Source organism: Narcine bancroftii, chromosome 5 (assembly GCF_036971445.1).
Source record: "Narcine bancroftii isolate sNarBan1 chromosome 5, sNarBan1.hap1, whole genome shotgun sequence".
NCBI lineage: Eukaryota > Metazoa > Chordata > Chondrichthyes > Torpediniformes > Narcinidae > Narcine > Narcine bancroftii.
Genome location: NC_091473.1, coordinates 230481710 through 230500173, shown reverse-complemented (window position 1 = coordinate 230500173; position 18464 = coordinate 230481710). Strand labels below are relative to the sequence as shown.

The 18464-nt window shown below is 41.1% G+C and overlaps 1 protein-coding gene across 4 annotated transcripts in view; it reads left to right on the top strand.

Moving 5' to 3' along the window:
• Positions 1-18464, top strand: part of myog (myogenin) — a 34965-nt gene that overhangs the window by 2243 nt on the left and 14258 nt on the right. Inside the window, exons 2-3 of one of the 4 annotated variants that reach the window (XR_011358416.1) lie at positions 242-341; positions 4517-4657. Coding sequence is in view for 2 of the 4 variants with exons in the window: in XM_069941643.1 (XP_069797744.1) it covers positions 242-341; positions 1814-1941 (228 nt within the window). In the remaining 2 variants the exon portion in view is untranslated. Of the gene's footprint in view, positions 1-241; positions 342-1813; positions 2200-4516; positions 7013-18464 lie in introns of those variants that run through there. The other 3 variants (XM_069941644.1, XM_069941643.1, XR_011358417.1) reach the window with 3 other exon arrangements.

Genomic DNA, 18464 nt, shown 5'->3' with positions numbered 1-18464 from the left:
GAACAAGGTAAAGCAGAGGATAAAGGGTCATTGCTCCCTTGAGGTCAGGTCCTTGAAGCAGAGAAGTATGGGGGGGGTGGGGGAACAATTGTTGAAACCCCCCTCCCCCCCTTCAAGGGTTGTTGAAGTGCGCGCTTGGAAAACAGTGGAGACAGGCAGTTTGGACTTTTGCTAGAAATACTCTTCGTTAATCCAATTCTTGTTCATTCTCCTCCCCCCCCCTCCCCCATTGTAATTGTAGGTCGGCGTGGCCAGTGAGTGCGGGTCAAGCAGCGCCTCTTGCAGTCCCGAATGGAGCTGCTCCTCCGATCAGTGCAACACCCCCTACAATACGTCCAGCGGTAAGTTACCCTCAGTAGCAGCCACCTGAAGCGCCTTGAAACGAAGAAGGCGCAACCTTCTGAGATTCATCACCTTGCCGTCCGTCGGAGTGTAAATGCCTTATTTGATTGTTAGAATGATGGCTTATTAAAGCCACAACTATATAGTTATCCACAAGGAGGACACAGTACAAGGTGGGTCCTGGAAGATCTGCCATCTACAGTCTTGTCTTATCTAATTACCATCTCTACCACAATATTGAGAGGTAATACCAAACTCTGTGAAGAAGCCAAAGAACATTGTTCAACCAGATGGTGTTGGCCACCTGCACGGATTGCATCATTGCTCGGCTTGTCTATTGGGAAGGCAGTTTCAGTGGAATGGGCTATGAACTGTTTCCATCCCCTCAGGCTGACTCACCCGTTCCAGGAAATTTTGATGAAGCCTATCATACTCATGGGAAGTTTAGATGGTTTAATATCAGACCTAGAAGAAAAGCGCAGGTGTTGACACAGGTGAGCTTGCTGCAAGAACAACATGGACTTGTTCAGCTAAAGAAAATTCAGTTTCGAAACTAAGTGTTTGTATTTAGCGGAGATTTGCTTCGGTGGGATTAACAAAATGATGTAGTTCACAGGGCAATGTCACACAATACACTGAGAAATAAACAATGGTGTGGAAAAGAAATGTCTTGAAAATGATTTTGTAGATGGCAGATGTAGAGAAGTAATTGTTTAGGAAGGACTGCTATCAGTGGAGGAAGGTAAAATTTCAATAAACTCAGATCAGAAGATGAGAGCTGGAAGTGGGAGAAACGATAGTTGCAGAGGTTGAGTGGACCCAAGCATTGGAAACAACAGAGAAATTGAAGGAAATACACTGGGAACTGGTGGTCCAGTGGAGTGGGAAGAGGAAACAGGATTTTGGATGTGATAGGAAATGAGCATGGCATTGCAATTTGGAAAATGGACCAGATCTTTGCAAAAGTTACACTGAGATATGACAAAAATATGGAAATGTTCACAGTAGGTCACAGGATGAAGGGTATTTTGCCTATGGAAATGTGCAGCCTCAGTAATGGGCTGGATATGAGGTTTGAAATGTAATGGAGGTGACTAGGGCAGGTTGGCACTGCACAAGTGTGTTATAACAAGCTGAGTAATGATTATATTCCTCTTAGTGGCCGTCTTTAATACAATGATTCTGGTCGGATCTGAAAAGTATGGTTTGGGGGAACATTTGTGTCATTCAATATATAAACTGAAACATCATGGAAAAAGTTAATGCTTCAAGAATGGTAGAAAAAGGCTGCATTGTTTGTCATAGATTCTCTGAGTTTTATCCAATTGGCAATACTCATATGATCCATGCGGCAGCCTTTGTTTTCACATTCTCAAAGCCAGAAATTTAATTTTCATGACCTATTATTTCAAATTAGTGAACCTCAAATGCAATTCTGCATCAACTGTTTCTCTGTGTTGTTTTCTTTTAGATCACTTACTATCTGTGAATAAGGCCCAGTCCACTGGAAGTGCTAGCTTACGCTCTCTCTCCTCTATAGTGGATAACATAACACCAGAGGATTCACCAAGCAGCTCTTTGGAGAACACTCAAAACTGACATGAAGTTGCTGCTCTTTCCATGCATCTTTTTTTATGATGGAAGCAGTTTTTATTTTTGTACACTTTGGTGTGTGTTGTGCATAAGGTTGTTTTATTAGAAAAAAAAACATTCCTTATTCTTAAAACTGTTAAAATGGCCAATGCTTTTCATAGCGCTTGATGACCAATGTGTGTTTCTACAACTAAAGAGTCAGAAGTAATTGATGTAAATATAAATACTTTTTACTGTTCATTTTTTTTGAGTGAGTTTGTTATTTGGAATATTTTGCTAAATTATTTTGCTTTTTACAATAAAGTTATTATAAAATAAATTAACTGTTGCATTAATGAAATTATGCAAATTAATTTGTTGAAGTTTATCCGAGCCTGCTTCTCGACTAGTTTTGGAGGCAGATAACTTTTTTGTCCGCTATCAAAATCAGAAAATAGTTCATATTTGATACTTCTAGACCTGCCCTCATAACAAGACTTGTACACATCATGGGTTCTTTCTCTTACAAACGTTCAGCTGATTCAAAAATCCAAATATTTACATCAATATAGCACATTGAGACATTGTAGTTGTTTCATTATATTGACTATCAGTTGATACCCATAGCTTAAGTTTTAACTTGCAAATAATGATGTTCTTTGAACTTTGTTTCAGTGAGTGTTTTCAATTTCTACACAAATGTACAAAGATATTTTAGATAAAAACAATCTAAATTATTTCCTTGATCAAATACTGATGAAGCCTTTGATAAATTAATTTAGATTTCAATTTCTTCAAGCTCTCTAATTTTGAAATAAAGATGAATTCAAACATTAAATCATCATTTAATGGATCCTGAAAACTCTTTAATATGTTCTGCCCTTTAAAGATACCTTGTCCCTTTGTAATCCTGGTAGTGTCTTCACAACTGGCTTTAACTTTCAACTTGGTTACTCAGTTTTATAAAAAGAGGTTACGTTTTAGGAGGGACCAGACTTCTTTTCAATGAGACAGAGCTGACATTGTCTTCAGGGTCTCATCAGTTCTTTCATGTGGTTCTTCCTGTGTGGACTCTTTCTTCCATGAGCTCAGCTTTATTCCTCAACCTCAGAGATCATTTAATCAATGGCTCTCAATGATTTATAATGCAATTATTTCATTTAATTTCCTAAAATTATTTGATTTAATTTGCTAAAATATTCAAAATATAGCTGCCACTTTAAGACTTAATTTGTCCTTTTAGCTTTCTCCAGCTCATTGCGTGATGGTGAATCAACTGTTGTTTACCTTTATCTTCCTTGCATAGATATTTACCATCCTTAATAATGACTGACTTACAAGAAAGGTTAAATAGGTTAGGACTTTGGTCCAGGTCAGCTTTGTTCACAATCCTTCCAAATAATGAACAGGCAAATTATTACATTGATGGTTGTGACTTAGAAGGGATACATCCTTGAATTGGTATTTGCAAATTGCCTCATATCTCTAGTTTCTCTCCTCAGTAATGACAAAACCAAAGGTCCACACTATAATTAACAAAAACACAAGCAAATGCATCATTCACGGATTAGCAGCATAATTTTCTTTAATCAACTGATGTCTGATGATTACTGGTTTATAACGGTTCACAAATGAAAAAAGTGTCTCAATCTCAGAGACACTGGAAGCAGTCTGGGAAATCGCTTCTCTGAGCACCTTTACTTTGTCTGCATTAACGAAGGGAATCTCCCAGTGGCCAACCATTTTAATTCTGCACCTCTCTCCACACTGACATGTCTGTTCGTGGCCTCATGTACTGTCAAACCATGAGCACCCATAAGTTGGTGGAGAAACACTCTCCAACCGGATGGCATTAGCATCAACTTCTCCAGTTTCTGCTAGCCTACTCTCCATACTTCCTCTCTTTCCCTACATTCCCTAACTCCTACATTCTCCATTCACGGAGCCATTCTCCCCTCCACCTATTTACTGGTGTACCCTCCCACCCTTATCTACCAATAATTGCCTGGCTGTGAGCCTCCCCTTTCCCCTCCCACCACCAATTTGTTCAGGCACCTGCCTACATATTTTAATACCTTGATAAAGGGCTCAAGCCCAAAACGTTGGTTATTTATCTTTATCTTTGCTATATAAATTGCACTGTTTGCCCTGGTGGATTTCAATTGCAGTGTCTGCAGACTTTCATGTTTTTTCTGTTGTTTATTTAATACCACACCTGTCCTCATCCAAACTGTTGAGGGGACTATCAGCTATCAGCCTTATGATACACATAATCTACTAATATTAATTTCTTCATTCTTTAATCTTTTACCTTTAAAGTGAAAGCCACATTTTCACTTCATTGCCTACACCACACCTTAATGACTAAAGTGATATGATCAAATCCTTCTTCCCTCATGTCAGCTTTCCCTACAATTCTTATCTCATGGAACTCCTGAAGACTAAATAAATAAACCATGAGCTTTTGTGTGTCTGGAGCACCTTAAGCTTATAATCCTTTTTGCTCCCTATTACAGCACCACAAAGACAGAGGGAAGTAGTGTAAATAGTTTAGATTATTCACCTTTAACCTGACATGCTAACTTTGTTTCTTTCTCAACAGACACTGATCTACCTGATGAGTATTTTCAGCAAGTTTTGTTTCTAACTTCAGCCTTCCAACATCTGCAATTTCCAGCATTTTCTCAATCCAAAGACCAGAAAAGAGACACCAGTGAACCAGCTTGAAAACTTGTATCTTCCTGTAAGTGAAAAGAAAAATCAATAATTCTAAAAAGATAATAAACAGATGGGAAAGGAATATTATGATAAACATATTGGCTCTATCTATCCTATTGAAGATGTGTCAAGGCTTTAAAATTGCAACATTTCTGATATCTGTCATTTAAGTTCTATGAAAGCTTATATTGTGCTCAGGGCAACAGCTGGTGGTTTCACTGTCACAGAAGCACGAGTTAGCTGGCCCATGATAATGGCAATGGAAGCAAGACCAAGACTGAATTCACTCTATCACTTTACAAGAAAAATATTTTGGGTTCTTTTATTTGCAGAATATTAATCACCAACATTTATTTCCCATCCTAAGTTAAGATGGCAGTGAGGTGTAAACTTGAACTGTGCTATCTCCATGGGCATTGTTTCTCCTTGGTGATTTTGGGTTTAAATTTAAATTTAAACATACAGCACGGTAACAAGCCCTTTTGGTCCACAACCCTGAGCTGCCCAATTACACCCAATTAACCTGTAACCCAATGCCTTTAGAAGGGTGGGAGGAAACTGGAGTGCCTGGAGGAAACCCTCGCAGACATGGGGAGCACATACAACCTTTTTACAGTCAGTGCTGGCACCGTAACCGCATTGCACTAATCATTGCATCAACCATGTCATCGCGCTAATTGTGGAGTTCCAACATTTTGAACTAGTACTAATGAATAAGCTGGGATGTGTTTCCAAGATAGGACAGCGTGCGATTCACAAGGAAACCTTCAGGTGCTTGTGGTGGGCCCTCTGGAGTTAGGATCAGTGACTTGGAAGGTGCTGTTTAGAAAGCTTTGGAATTTGCCACAGTGCTTGTACAAACTATCCTTGTTGTCTGCTATCTATTGAATCATTCCACAGATACAAAAAAAAAATATTTTAAAGAAATTAAACTAGACATGAACTGTCAAGCTGCTTTGCTTAACAGATGGTGAGTGAACATGTGGATCAATGGTACATTGAGACCTGACTTATCCTATTTGGTTTCAAATTCTTTTTTTTAACAAGAGAAGGATATTTTTCACCAGCATGAACTAACCTGCTTCTTCCAATCAACTTGCTGATTCAGACCAGGTTTGATGACAAACCACATTATCGTTTATCGTGCTGGGAACCTTCCCAAATCAAGTGGAACTTAATGACCTTTGAATGTGAACTGTCCTCTTTTTAAGCATTGTGGCTGCAAAAATTAGATCGAACATCAGCAAACTTCCCTTCAGTAACCTGGCAATTAAACAGTTAATTTACAGCGACTCACCAGGATCGAGAATTAAATGGTCAGTAATTAATAACTACATTAGTCTGACAAAGATATTATGGTGCACATTAAAAAAACCCAAAATAATATTGTTCCTCCTCATTGTTTTTAATTAATGCATATGTTTGCCTTGGCATCTTCAGAATATTAATGTGGGAGGATTTTACTTCTGCAGGGTCATTTAAATCACCTTGTTTTATTGCAGTTGATTTCAGATAATTTCCTCTGGAAAGTAGGTTATAAAAGAATCGTGACATTTGAGAAACTGCTTTGGATGCAGTGAATGAATACATTAAACCAGCTTAGGTGATACTTATCTATGTTCCTCTTGGAAATATTTTTTTTAATATACTGGGTTGTGGAAAAATTCTGCATTGTGGAATACAGGGATCATGCAAAATTTGTGTAGCTGAAACAGCTGCTGGCTATATTGCAGCCATTATATTAACTATGGGATGGCACAGTTAGTGTAGCATTTAACACAGCGCTATTACAATGTCACCGAGCTGGGTTCAAATCCGGCATTGTCCAAAAGGAGTTTGTACGTTCTTCCCGTGACCTGTGTAGGTTTTCCCTGGGTGCTCTGGTATCATTTCCCCTCCCCTCCCCCCACCTCACCAAAATTGTATGGGGTTGGTGTGTTCATTGGGTGTAATTAGGCAGACATGGATCAGAAACAGCTTCTACCAAGTTGCCTATTAAAAAAAAATGGATGGAACTCACCTTACATTCCATCAAATGCGAAGATGTTTACTGAATATGCCGTGGGACCAAATCATCCACAAGTATCCTCATTGCCAATGCCATATAGAAATGTCTGCTCCAGAGCATCAGGCAATTGTAAATCTCCACCACCTAAAGCCTCGCACCACCAAGTTCAGGAACAGCTGCTCCCCCTCCACCATCAGACTCCTCAACAACAAACTCAATCAGAGACTCATTTAAGGACTCGTACTTCTCCACTTAATTATTTCTGTATTGCAGTCAGTTTGTTTGCATTTCTTCATTTGTTTACACCTTCTTGAGTATTTTTGGACTATCTGTAAGGAAGTGGTAATTCTGCCTCACCTGCAAGGAAAAGAATCCCAGAGTTGTCTGTCATGTATGTTCCCTGAAAATAAATCTGAATTTCTGAATGCCCATAGATGGTATAAGCATCACAGGTTTATTTTGTCACTAGATTACATTTCAAAGTACCTGTAATCATTACCATTGTTCATCCAACTCAATCCAACTTTTTTGGCATTCATTTTTGATGAAGGTGTGCTTTTACCAAGTCATCAGTCTGGATTTTGTTGTCAATCACATCATTCTAGCTTGCCAAATTTGATGGCAACTTCTGGCATCCCCAGTTGCACAAGAGAGTACAAAAATATAGAAGCTGTTGCTGAAGGTAACCACTGAAGACTCACCACTGAAACCAATGAAATTAAGGAAACTACCCACTGGTTGCTCAAAAATGAGTTAGAAATGTTAGAGTGGATGCATTCATATGTGAGTGAATGGTTTAGTTAGCATTAAATCTCCTTAGCATTAAACATTTATTTGTTCTGGTTAGGTCTGTTTTCTCAGAAGAAAATTGACATTGGAGTTTTTTAAATAAGTTTCTGTTTTTTTTATTCCTTACTCTTTTAATAAATGAGTTTTAATTTTCTGGGCAGCACAGTTGGCATATTTCTTAGTGCAATGCCTTTACAGCGCCAATGAATGGGATTGGGGTTCGAATCCTAAGCTGTTCTGCAAGGAGTTTGTGCGTTCTCTCAGAGTCTGCGTTGGTTTTCCCCAGGGGCTCTGATTTCCTCCCACTTTCTGAAACATATTAGGGGGTTGTAGATTAATTGGGTATAAATTGGGCGGCACAGACTCGTGGGCCGAAATGGCCTGTTACTGTGCTAATTTTTTTTTAATTTAAAAATGAGACATAAAAGTTGAATAATACTGTTTTCTCCACAATAATTTAAATGTAGATAATAATTTAAAATAGGGAAAAATACAGCACAGGAACAGACTTTTCAGATTAGGAGTCTGTGCCAAAAATGATATCCAAATCAAATTAATCTCTGCTGCTTGCATTTGACAGATGCGCTTCCATCCTATTCATATTTATAGAACCACCCAGAAGTGTTTTTACACACGACTATAGTACTTGTTTCCACCATTACCCATGAAAGCCTGATCCAGACACCCACTACATTCTGGGTAAAAATATTTGCCCTGCACATCTTCCTTAAACTTGCTCTTCCTCATCTAAAAACATGCCCTCTGGTGTATGACATTTTAACCCTGGGGAAAAGATTCTGACTTCCAGCATGTCAAACTTTTCATGTTATATACTTCTATCAGCTCACTCCTCAGTCTCTTACACCAGTGGTGTCACCCGGTGTGGTAATTCATGGCACCACAACGCCCACCCCCTCCCCCACCATTGGACCCAGTTTACGAGTGTACTGAGTGTAGAAGAAACAGGAGTGTGTTCATTATATATCCATTACAGGTAACCAGTGGGGGAGGGGGTGGCAGTGGGGTAGAGGGGGTGGTGGCAGTGGTGCTGAGCAAGGGAGGGGGGCATTAGAAGGTTCAAAAAGTAAATTAGCATAGAGTTTTAGCCTTGTAGGTATATGGGGTACATGTAAGCTGGGTTTACAAAAAATGTTTTTGTTGTTATAAATAACTACAGGGATATTTTGATGATAAATAATAAATTTCTGCTGAAACACTGCACAAAAATTTTATAGACAGTCATTCTGATGTCACCCTCTCTGATGGTGTCACCCGGTGTGGTCCGCATCCCCCGCACCCCTCTGTTGATGCCAGTGGAGCCATGCAATTAACTTTATACATTCCCCTTACACTTGACCAAACAAATATCTTACACTTGTCTGGATTAAATTCCATTTGCTATTTCTATACTGTTATATTCGTTGAGAGCCCTCTTTGCTGTCCACAACTCAACTAATCTCCATATAATCTGCAAGCATACTCCAACTTTCATCCAACTTCACACATATAAAACCATATAACATATAACCATAGAACAATTACAGCATGGAAACAGGCCATTTTGGCCCTTCGACTCTGCCCCAAACTAAGTACTCTCCTCTAGTCCCACCTATCTGCACCCTGCCCATAACCCTCTATTCCCCTCCCATCCATATACCTATCTAATTTTTCCTTAAATGACAAAATTGACCCCGCCACCACTACTTCTCCCAGAAGTTTATTCCACACAGCCACCGCTCCCCCTCATGTTACTTTTAAACTTTTGCCCCTTAACTCATTACCTTTTGTTTCAATCTCTCCTACTCTCATTGGAAAAAGCATTTCCACATCAACTATCTATTCCTCTCATAATCTTAAATACCTCTATCAAATCCCCTCTCAACCTTCTAGGCTCCAAAGAATAAAAACTTAATTTCCTCAATTTTACTTTGTAATCTAGATTATGAAACCCAGGTAACATTTTTGTAAATCTTCTCTGCACTCTTTCTACCTTGTTGATATCCTTCCTATAATCCAGTGACCAGAACTGCACACAGTACTCTAAATTGGCCTCACCAATGCATTGAACAGTCTCAAAATTACTTCCCAACTCCTGTATTCTATGCTTTAATTTATAAAGGCCAGCATACCAAAAGCCTTTTTCACCACCCTATCCATGAGATTCTACCTTCAGGGAACGATGCACCGTTATTCCTAGATCTTTCTGCTCCACTGCATTCCTCAATGCTCTCCCATTTGCTATGCATGTCCTGTTTTGATTACTCCTACCAAAATGAAGCACCTCACACTTAATCAGCATTAAACTCCATCTGCCCACTCTTCTTAGTATTCCATATCCCTCTGCAATCTTTGAAAACTTCTTCATTATCCACAACTCCAGGTCATTAATGTATATGACAAACAACAATGGACCCAATACAGATTCCTGAGGCACACCACTTGTCACCAGCCTCCAACCTGACAAACAGTTATCCACTACAACTCTCTGGCATCTCCCTTCCAGCCACTGTTAAATCCATTTGACTATCTCAAAACGACCAAACCCTCCTAACTAACTTTCCATGTGGAACCCTATCGAAGGCCTTACTGAAGTCCACATAGACAACATCCACTGCTCTACCCTCATCAACATTCCTAGTTACGTCTTCAAAAAAATTCAACAAGATTGGTCAAGCATGACCTTCCACACACAAATCCGTGTTGAGTATTCCTGATCAGAGCCTGTCTCTCCAGATACTTATATATACTATCTGTAAGATTAATTTACCTACCTCAGACGTCAAATTTACAGGCCTATAATTGCTAGGCTTGCTCCTCGAACCCTTTTTAAATAAAGGAACCACATGTGCAATATGTCAATCCTCCGGCACTATACCCATCTCCAATGACATTTGAAAAACCACTGTCAGAACCTCTGCTATTTCCTCACTAACCTTTCTCAGAGTCCTGGGGAAAATCCTGTCAGGACCTGGAGTCTTAACCTCCTCAATATGCTTCAAAAGCTCTTTTGAATCACTATAGTTTCCATAATTACCCTCTTTGCTTCCTTTACCCTGCACAATTCAATTCAAAGCCTCTGACACAAAGGATTTCCCATTCAATGCTGGGGAAATTAAAGCACCACACTGCATCAACCCGGTTGCTTTTGTAAATTTACCTAATCTTTATGCATATCTGTTCTTCCACCTCCTAAAGGCTATTGGGAGGCCTACAGAATAATCTTATCAGAGTGACTGCATCTTTAACATTTCAGAATATGTTACCTTCTGATGTGAATCTTTTGCGCGTTAAAGATGGTCGGATATACTGAAAGATCTTCTGGCTGCTACGACTGCTCTCAGATCTCCCATGGAGGATACAACATTGAATTGTATGGTCTTTCAGTAGAAGCCTCTGCCTGCAAACTGACAAAATCTCTGTGCAATGACAACAAGGTACTCAGTGACAACTTTCTCTTCTCTAGAGGCCAAATCTTCATCATTCCATTCAGAACATGTTACACAAATCTCTCAACAATTCAGGACTGCTGTTTGCCATTCAGCTCAAAGTTATTGGTGCAGCTGCAGGGGTTTATCAGCAGAGATGGCCACTATTCCCACCTCTTTTATTTTAAACTGCAGCACCCTCTGCAGGAAATTTGTAGTATATGTGTGCAGCTGAATTTGTTAATTACAACTTTTATTTCTGCTTGAATTTTAGCTTGACAATGGGTAGACATGCATACAGCACATTAACAGGCCCTTCTGCCCCACAAGCCTGCGCCGCCCAATTTTAAATTTAGGCATACAGCAGGGTAACAGTCCCTTCCAGCTTATGAAACTGTGTCGCCCAAATATCCCAATTAACCTACAACCCCCGTTTGTTTTGAGGGGGGGGGGGAGGAAAATATTTAGAGATGCAACTTGATAACAGGCCCTTCTCGCCCATAAGCCCTTGCTGCCCAAATACACCCATATGACCAATTAACCTACTATCCTGTACGTCTCTGGTATGTGGGAAGAAACAAGAGCACCAGGAGGAAACCAATGTAGACATAGGGAGAATGTACAAACTAATTACAACTTACAGACAGTGCTGGATTCGAACGTGGTTCGCTGATAGTTGAAGCAGAGTTGTAATAATACAGATGACTCCTAACTATCCTCTCCAAAGTACTGCTTCATTTGCATATTTAACGAGTTAAGTCACCTTTATTCATCATTCATATCATATTTGCATGGTAAAAACGAGATAGCATGTTTTCCAGGTCAATGGAGCATATTTACATCAATATTTTAGAAGTTAAATACATTAAAATATTAAGACATATACAGTGAAAGTCCACATATGTTCTGGGAATTCAGGAGCCTGATGGTTGGGGGAGGGGGGGGGGAAACCTGTTGCCCAGTCTGGACGTAAGGGCCCGAGTGCTACGGTACCTCCTACCAGATGGCAGAAGGGGAACAGTTTACATGAGGGGTTTGTGGAGTTATTCACAATGTTTATTGCCTTTCGCCTGTATCGAGTGTCGTAGATGTCCCTCGTGGTAGGAAGAGAACCTTGAATGATCTTTTCCGCTCACTTCACTATCCTCTGGGTCTTTCAGTCTGAGGTGGCGCAGCTTCCAAACCAGGCGGTGATGCAGTTCTGTAGGATGCTCTCGATTCATCCTCTGTAGAATGTGGTGAGGATGGAGGGTGAGAGATGAACTTTCCTCAGCCTTCGCAGGAAATAGAGGCACTGCTGGGCTTTCTTGGCTCCGGAGTTGGTGTTAAGGGACCGGGTGAGATTCTCCACCAGGTGCACTCCAAGGAACTAGATACTCTTGATGAGTTCATCAGTGAAGCCATCAATGGTCAGCGGAGCATGGTGCCTTGGGCCTCCTGAAATCAACATACAGATACAGGTTGTTGGCTCTGCACCAGTCTGTTAGTGACGGCACTTCATCTCTGTATGCTGACTCGTCACTCCTACTAATCAGGCCCACCATGGTTGCGTCATCAGCAAACTCGATGATGTGGTTTGAGCTGTGTTTAGCTCCACAGTCATGCAGCTAAACACAGCAGAGTGAACTGCAGTGGACTAAGCCCACAGCCCTGGGAAGCCCCATGCTCAGTGTAATAGTCTTGGAGGTGCTGTTTCCGATCCGGACTGCCTGAGGTCTCCCTGACAGGAAGTCAAAAATCCAATTGCAGAGGGAGGTGTTTAGACCCAGCAGGCTCAACTTATCAGGAATTTAGGTATGAGTGTGTTGAATGCCAAATTGATGTCAATAAACAGCATTTGAACATATGAGTCCTTGCTTTCCAGGTGGGTGAGGGCTAGGTGGAGGGTGGCGGCGATGGCACCGTCCATAGAGAGGTTGGATCTGTGTGCAAAGTACAGGGGGGGGGGTCCAGTGACGGGAGCAGCAGGAGCTTGATGTGCCCCATGACGAGCCTCTCAAAACACCGTGACCACGGATGTGGGTGCGACAGCGCGGTAATCACTGAGGCAGGACACAGACGACGACTTCAGCATGGGGGACAATTCATCTACAGAATTGTGCAACATTAACATCCAGGACCTTGGAATTTGCAGCTTAATACGGAGTCCTCCCTCAAGAGCAGACAGTGCAGCAGATGAAATAGATGCACTATTGATGCTGAATTTTAAATAAACAAAGTCCTAAACAAAGTGATGCAAACAATTCAAAGCCCACAAAGTGATGCAAACAGTTCAAAGCCCACAAGGCAAGAGAATAAATGACTCGCTAAGAATGACATCCACATTCCCTTAACGACCAAGAAAGAAAATCATGTCACACGAATTAACCTGCCAACCAAGGAATCAGTGATTACATTAGTTCTGTCAAGATATTTTTATACAGTGCCCATGCTCTGTCATTGAACTGGCTATCACTGCAAAAGCAGCTCCATGGGAACTGGGTAAATCAAGGCCAACAACAAGATCTGTATTCATTTTAAATCATCTCGCATAAGCACGCCAACTTTGCTTCTGGGGTTGTCAGCTCTATTTTCTTTTACATTTCATGTTCATTTCCAAGTTTGCTCGAAGAGGGGACACAAAAGCTCAACCTGTTTTTAGATCTGGGTTATTTGTTGTTGCATGAGGCAGGAAATCAGTACTGTACTGATACTGCAGTCTGTTAATTCAGTACATTAACTGGACCTCCTGAGACTGTGGATGCTGGAAATGCAAATTTTCCGGTTGACTGAGACTCACTCTGACCATGCCTAATTAATTTCTTTGGCTTGGCTTCGCGGACGAAGATTTATGGAGGGGGTAAAAAGTCCACGTCAGCTGCAGGCTCGTTTGTGGCTGACAAGTCCGATGCGGGACAGGCAGACACGATTGCAGCGATTGCAAGGGAAAATTGGTTGGTTGGGGTTGGGTGTTGGGTTTTTCCTCCTTTGCCTTTTGTCAGTGAGGTGGGCTCTGCGGTCTTCTTCAAAGGAGGTTGCTGCCCGCCAAACTGTGAGGCGCCAAGATGTACGGTTTGAGGCGATATCAGCCCACTGGCGGTGGTCAATGTGGCAGGCACCAAGAGATTTCTTTAGGCAGTCCTTGTACCTTTTCTTTGGTGCACCTCTGTCACGGTGGCCAGTGGAGAGCTCGCCATATAACACGATCTTGGGAAGGCGATGGTCCTCCATTCTGGAGACGTGACCCATCCAGCGCAGCTGGATCTTCAGCAGCGTGGACTCGATGCTGTCGACCTCTGCCATCTCGAGTACTTCGACGTTAGGGGTGTAAGCGCTCCAATGGATGTTGAGGATGGAGCGGAGACAATGCTGGTGGAAGCGTTCTAGGAGCCGTAGGTGGTGCCGGTAGAGGACCCATGATTCGGAGCCGAACAGGAGTGTGGGTATGACAACGGCTCTGTATACGCTTATCTTTGTGAGGTTTTTCAGTTGGTTGTTTTTCCAGACTCTTTTGTGTAGTCTTCCAAAGGCGCTATTTGCCTTGGCGAGTCTGTTGTCTATCTCATTGTCGATCCTTGCATTAAGTATACACCATTTAACAGCCAAAAGGCAGTGCAAAATGTAATTTGAAAAAAAAATCAATACTGTAGTATTTAATTATGTAAAGTTCACTTTAATCGAGTAATTCCCGTGATTTCCTAAATTTAATTTTAAATTCGATCTTTGATTGCTGGAGCTGTAATAGCATTATGTTGGCCAGCACACTAACTGTGTCGCTGTCATAATTAATCCCCTCTCCCCAAAGTTTACAGATAAAGCCTGACTAATATACCTAATACGAATAAAGATATAGACTCTTACCAGACAGAGATAAGGAGACAATTTGGGAGAGTCGCCCTAGCAGCGGGCAGCATCAACTGGCTTTTCATCCTGGTGTCCCAGTCAGACCCTTGGTGCAACCCGCATCACCTCCATGCCAGTGTCCTGGTCAGGACCTCGGAGCAACCCAACTCAACTCCATGTCCTGGTTAGGCACCTTCCTCGCACTGACACCCTGACTCACCTCCATGCAAGTGACCCGGTCAGATCATCGCACACCTTCCTTTTAATTCGACCCCGAGTTGCTGGTGCTATCCCAGCACTGCACGAGTCATCATGCGAACTGTGCCTCCCCACTCCCCCAACTTTACAGATCGAACCTTACTAATGTACTTCAAATTATACAAACAAAGATAGAGACATTTACCAGCAGGGATCGGGAGACAATTTGGGAGAGTTGCCCCAGCAGCGAGCGGTCTCGGCAGTGCCGCCATTTTATTCAAACACAACTTTATCGAAACTTTATTCAAACAGCGGCTGCAGGTGAGGCATGACCGGGGTGCTCCAATGGCTGAATATTTGCTTTCAAGGGATTGTGTGTTGCTTCAGAGAACATTTACTTTTAAAATTTTAAACTTTTATTTAAAACTTTTACCCTTATTTATTTTAAGAAATATATTTATTTCCTCAGTTTATTTTTTGCTGGTTGGTTGTTTCCAGTTGATTGAATGACAGATAATGGGGATTTTACCGTAACAAGTCTTAAAATGAATAAATTCAAACTCTCACTGTCTAACCAGAAGTACTAAAGCAGTCATAAAGAGCACAAATATTTGCGAATTGCTACACTAGTAACATTATTTCACTTTAGTTTCAAAGCCTGCTTATAAGTCACCATTTTAAAGATGGTCGATCTTTATTCTATTGTATAAAGGTGAATGCGGTGGCTTTTGAACAGTGAACACTTTGATAACCAGGAAGATACCTTGAATTGCTCTATTACCTCTTAATCTTCAGCTTTCAGGCACATTTTAATTTTATTAAACTGAGATTTACATAGATCTAAAAAATTAAATAATTTATTCAACATTACGAGGTAAAAATAACATTATCTTATGATGAATTTAGCATCTATAGTTAATTGCATTAAAATACCAAAACAAGTAACATACATCTCCACACAATCCGCGAACATAAAATGGGCACGAACAACACAATCACTTACATTCAATAGAGAAGAAGGCATACTTGTCTTGTTTGGCTTTCCCCCGGCTTCAGAACCACTGACAACTGAAATACAGTCAGACACGGAGATCTTCGAAAGATACATTGAATCAAATGAGGTGAGATATTCTTATCTCCTTGAAATATAAAGAGGTGATGAATCTTTCACTGTTAATTGTTTAGGTAAACCCAACATTTCAAGAAAATATTAGGTACATTATCTTGATCATTAGGCCCTTTCGTGTAGTGAAAAAGCCCTTACATCGGGATACTCTTCTTGAATGCGCCTTGGCCAGCTTCAAGGTGCTGACTGCGATCCCTCTTGGAGAAGGGTAATCGGGGGAGCGCTGTGCTCCACCGCTTCGCATGAATGTAATGCCACTGCAAACGGCTGGTTAGAGGGGGGCTGATGATATCACGGTGATGTTGTCAGCCTGAGATGTAGGAGCGGGATTTAATGGTATTAATGGCCTTAATGATGGGGTGCAGGATTTCTGCCTGGATACTAAGACTGGCTGCCAACACTGCAATCATCTGTGTTGCCTGTTCTGGGACCGCCATGATCCCCTATAGGGCTCTTTACATGTCGGCGCGAATGAATGATGTTAACTTGGCAGGCGGTGCTATGGCACCAGTCGCCCCAGCTCCATTGGCTCTGGGTGGCGCTGCAATGTGCCACTCAACATAAATACAATGCAGGAGCAGCTTTTAGGGCACCTCCATGAAAGGTAAGTTTATATTTTCCATCCGGGCTTATAGCCAGGTGGAGGCCTGGCATGAAAGGGCCTACAGATACATGGACTAAGGATTTAATTGACCACTGTAACCTGCCTCAAGTGTGCAGGTGAGTGGTAGAATTAGGGGGCTTGGCAAGGTGGCAGAGAGAATAAAATAGTTAAGTATTAATGTAAAATGGGTGATTAATGGTCAGCGTGAACTCAACTTGTGTCACTACGTGACTTCACAACTCTATTAATTGAAGCTTGGTGCCACACAGTTTTCAACCTAAAAGCCATACTAAAACTAACAGTTTTAATGAGTAAATTTCCTCTACTTTCCCGCAGGAAGCTAGTTTTGGTAATTGGTAACTATTTCACCCTCAGAAAATCATTGCAGCAAATTGACATACCCAACAATCTCAGCCCCTTCCTTCAAACATGGGATCAAAATGGAGATGTTCGCTGATGGTGGTGCAGTGTCCAGTTCTATTTTCACCTTCCCAGAAACTATAGCAACTTATGGCTGCAGTCAACATTAGTCAGTAGTCCAACTTGGACTGATTTGGTGAATAGATGTTGTGCTGAATGTGTCATGTGGTCACCATCTCGAACAAAAATGTGTCTAACCACCTATCGTTTAATGACATTTTCATTGGCAAGTCCCTCCCCACCAATACCCTTGAGGAAAAAAGATAATTGGACCAACAGCATATTAACCATGGCTTTATAAGCAGGGCATAGGCTCGATACCTTGCAGCCAATGGCTCACCTCCTCATAGCATGTTTTTTTATACAATATGCAAGGCACAAGTCAGGATGCTTGGATGAGTCCAGTCCTTCAACGCTCCACCTGCTTGGATGAGTCCAGTCCTTCAACACTCCACCTGCTTGGATGAGTCCAGTCCTTCAACGCTCCACCTGCTTGGATGAGTCCAGTCCTTCAACACTCAATCAGCTTGTTACAGCCAGGATAAAGAAAGCAATTTGATTGGTATCAAATTCACACCCAAAATGCTACTTCCCTGCACCACCAATAAAGTGACTGCAATATGCTTCAACATGCACTCTATTCACTTTACTTTTCAATTCTGACAGCGCTTCCCAAATTTAGAATTTCCACTGTCAAAGATAAGAGCTACGTGATTATTTGAGCATCAACAGCTTTCAAGTCATGCTCCTGACTTGGTACTTTCACCAATCCTCAAACACCTTACCAAAGGTCATCTGCAACAGATGAAGACTGTAAATGACCACCACCAACTCAAGAGCAATTAGCAGCTGGCAACAAATTTTGCATTCTATTGACATGTCCGATAATGAATTAACAAAAATAAAGACACCATCCCTGGGAGAAACTGAACATCTCTAAACATTAAATCAGCAATTCAACATGTCATTATTCTCAATAGAGTTCCTGCTCTTGTGATAAATATGTACACGAACATTTAATGTGACAAAATTGGATTTTTGCTTTTTTTTAGAAACTGACGTTGGTAGCCACTCTTTGTGATGGTAGGTGGGGATTGAGGTCGTCATCAACTTTTAGTACCTGGGGTTATTAGCAAAATCTGGGCACTGGAGGAATCTCAAAACAAAAGCAGAAAAAAAGCTCCTCTGTTCTTAAAGCAACCACCACAGGATTAAATATATTTGTGATTAGTTTGAGATTAATAATTGTGGACACTTCTGAACAATGAACTTAACTAGGTCATAGGTAAACATGTTCTGTAATCTTAGAACTATTAATTTAACATAGATTTGAGATCAGATTCCTACATTTATTCAGCCATTTGGTGCAAACATTAAAAAAAAGCCATTCAGTTACATTGTTACTGCTGTGAACTGGATGGCAGACAAAGATGATTATCT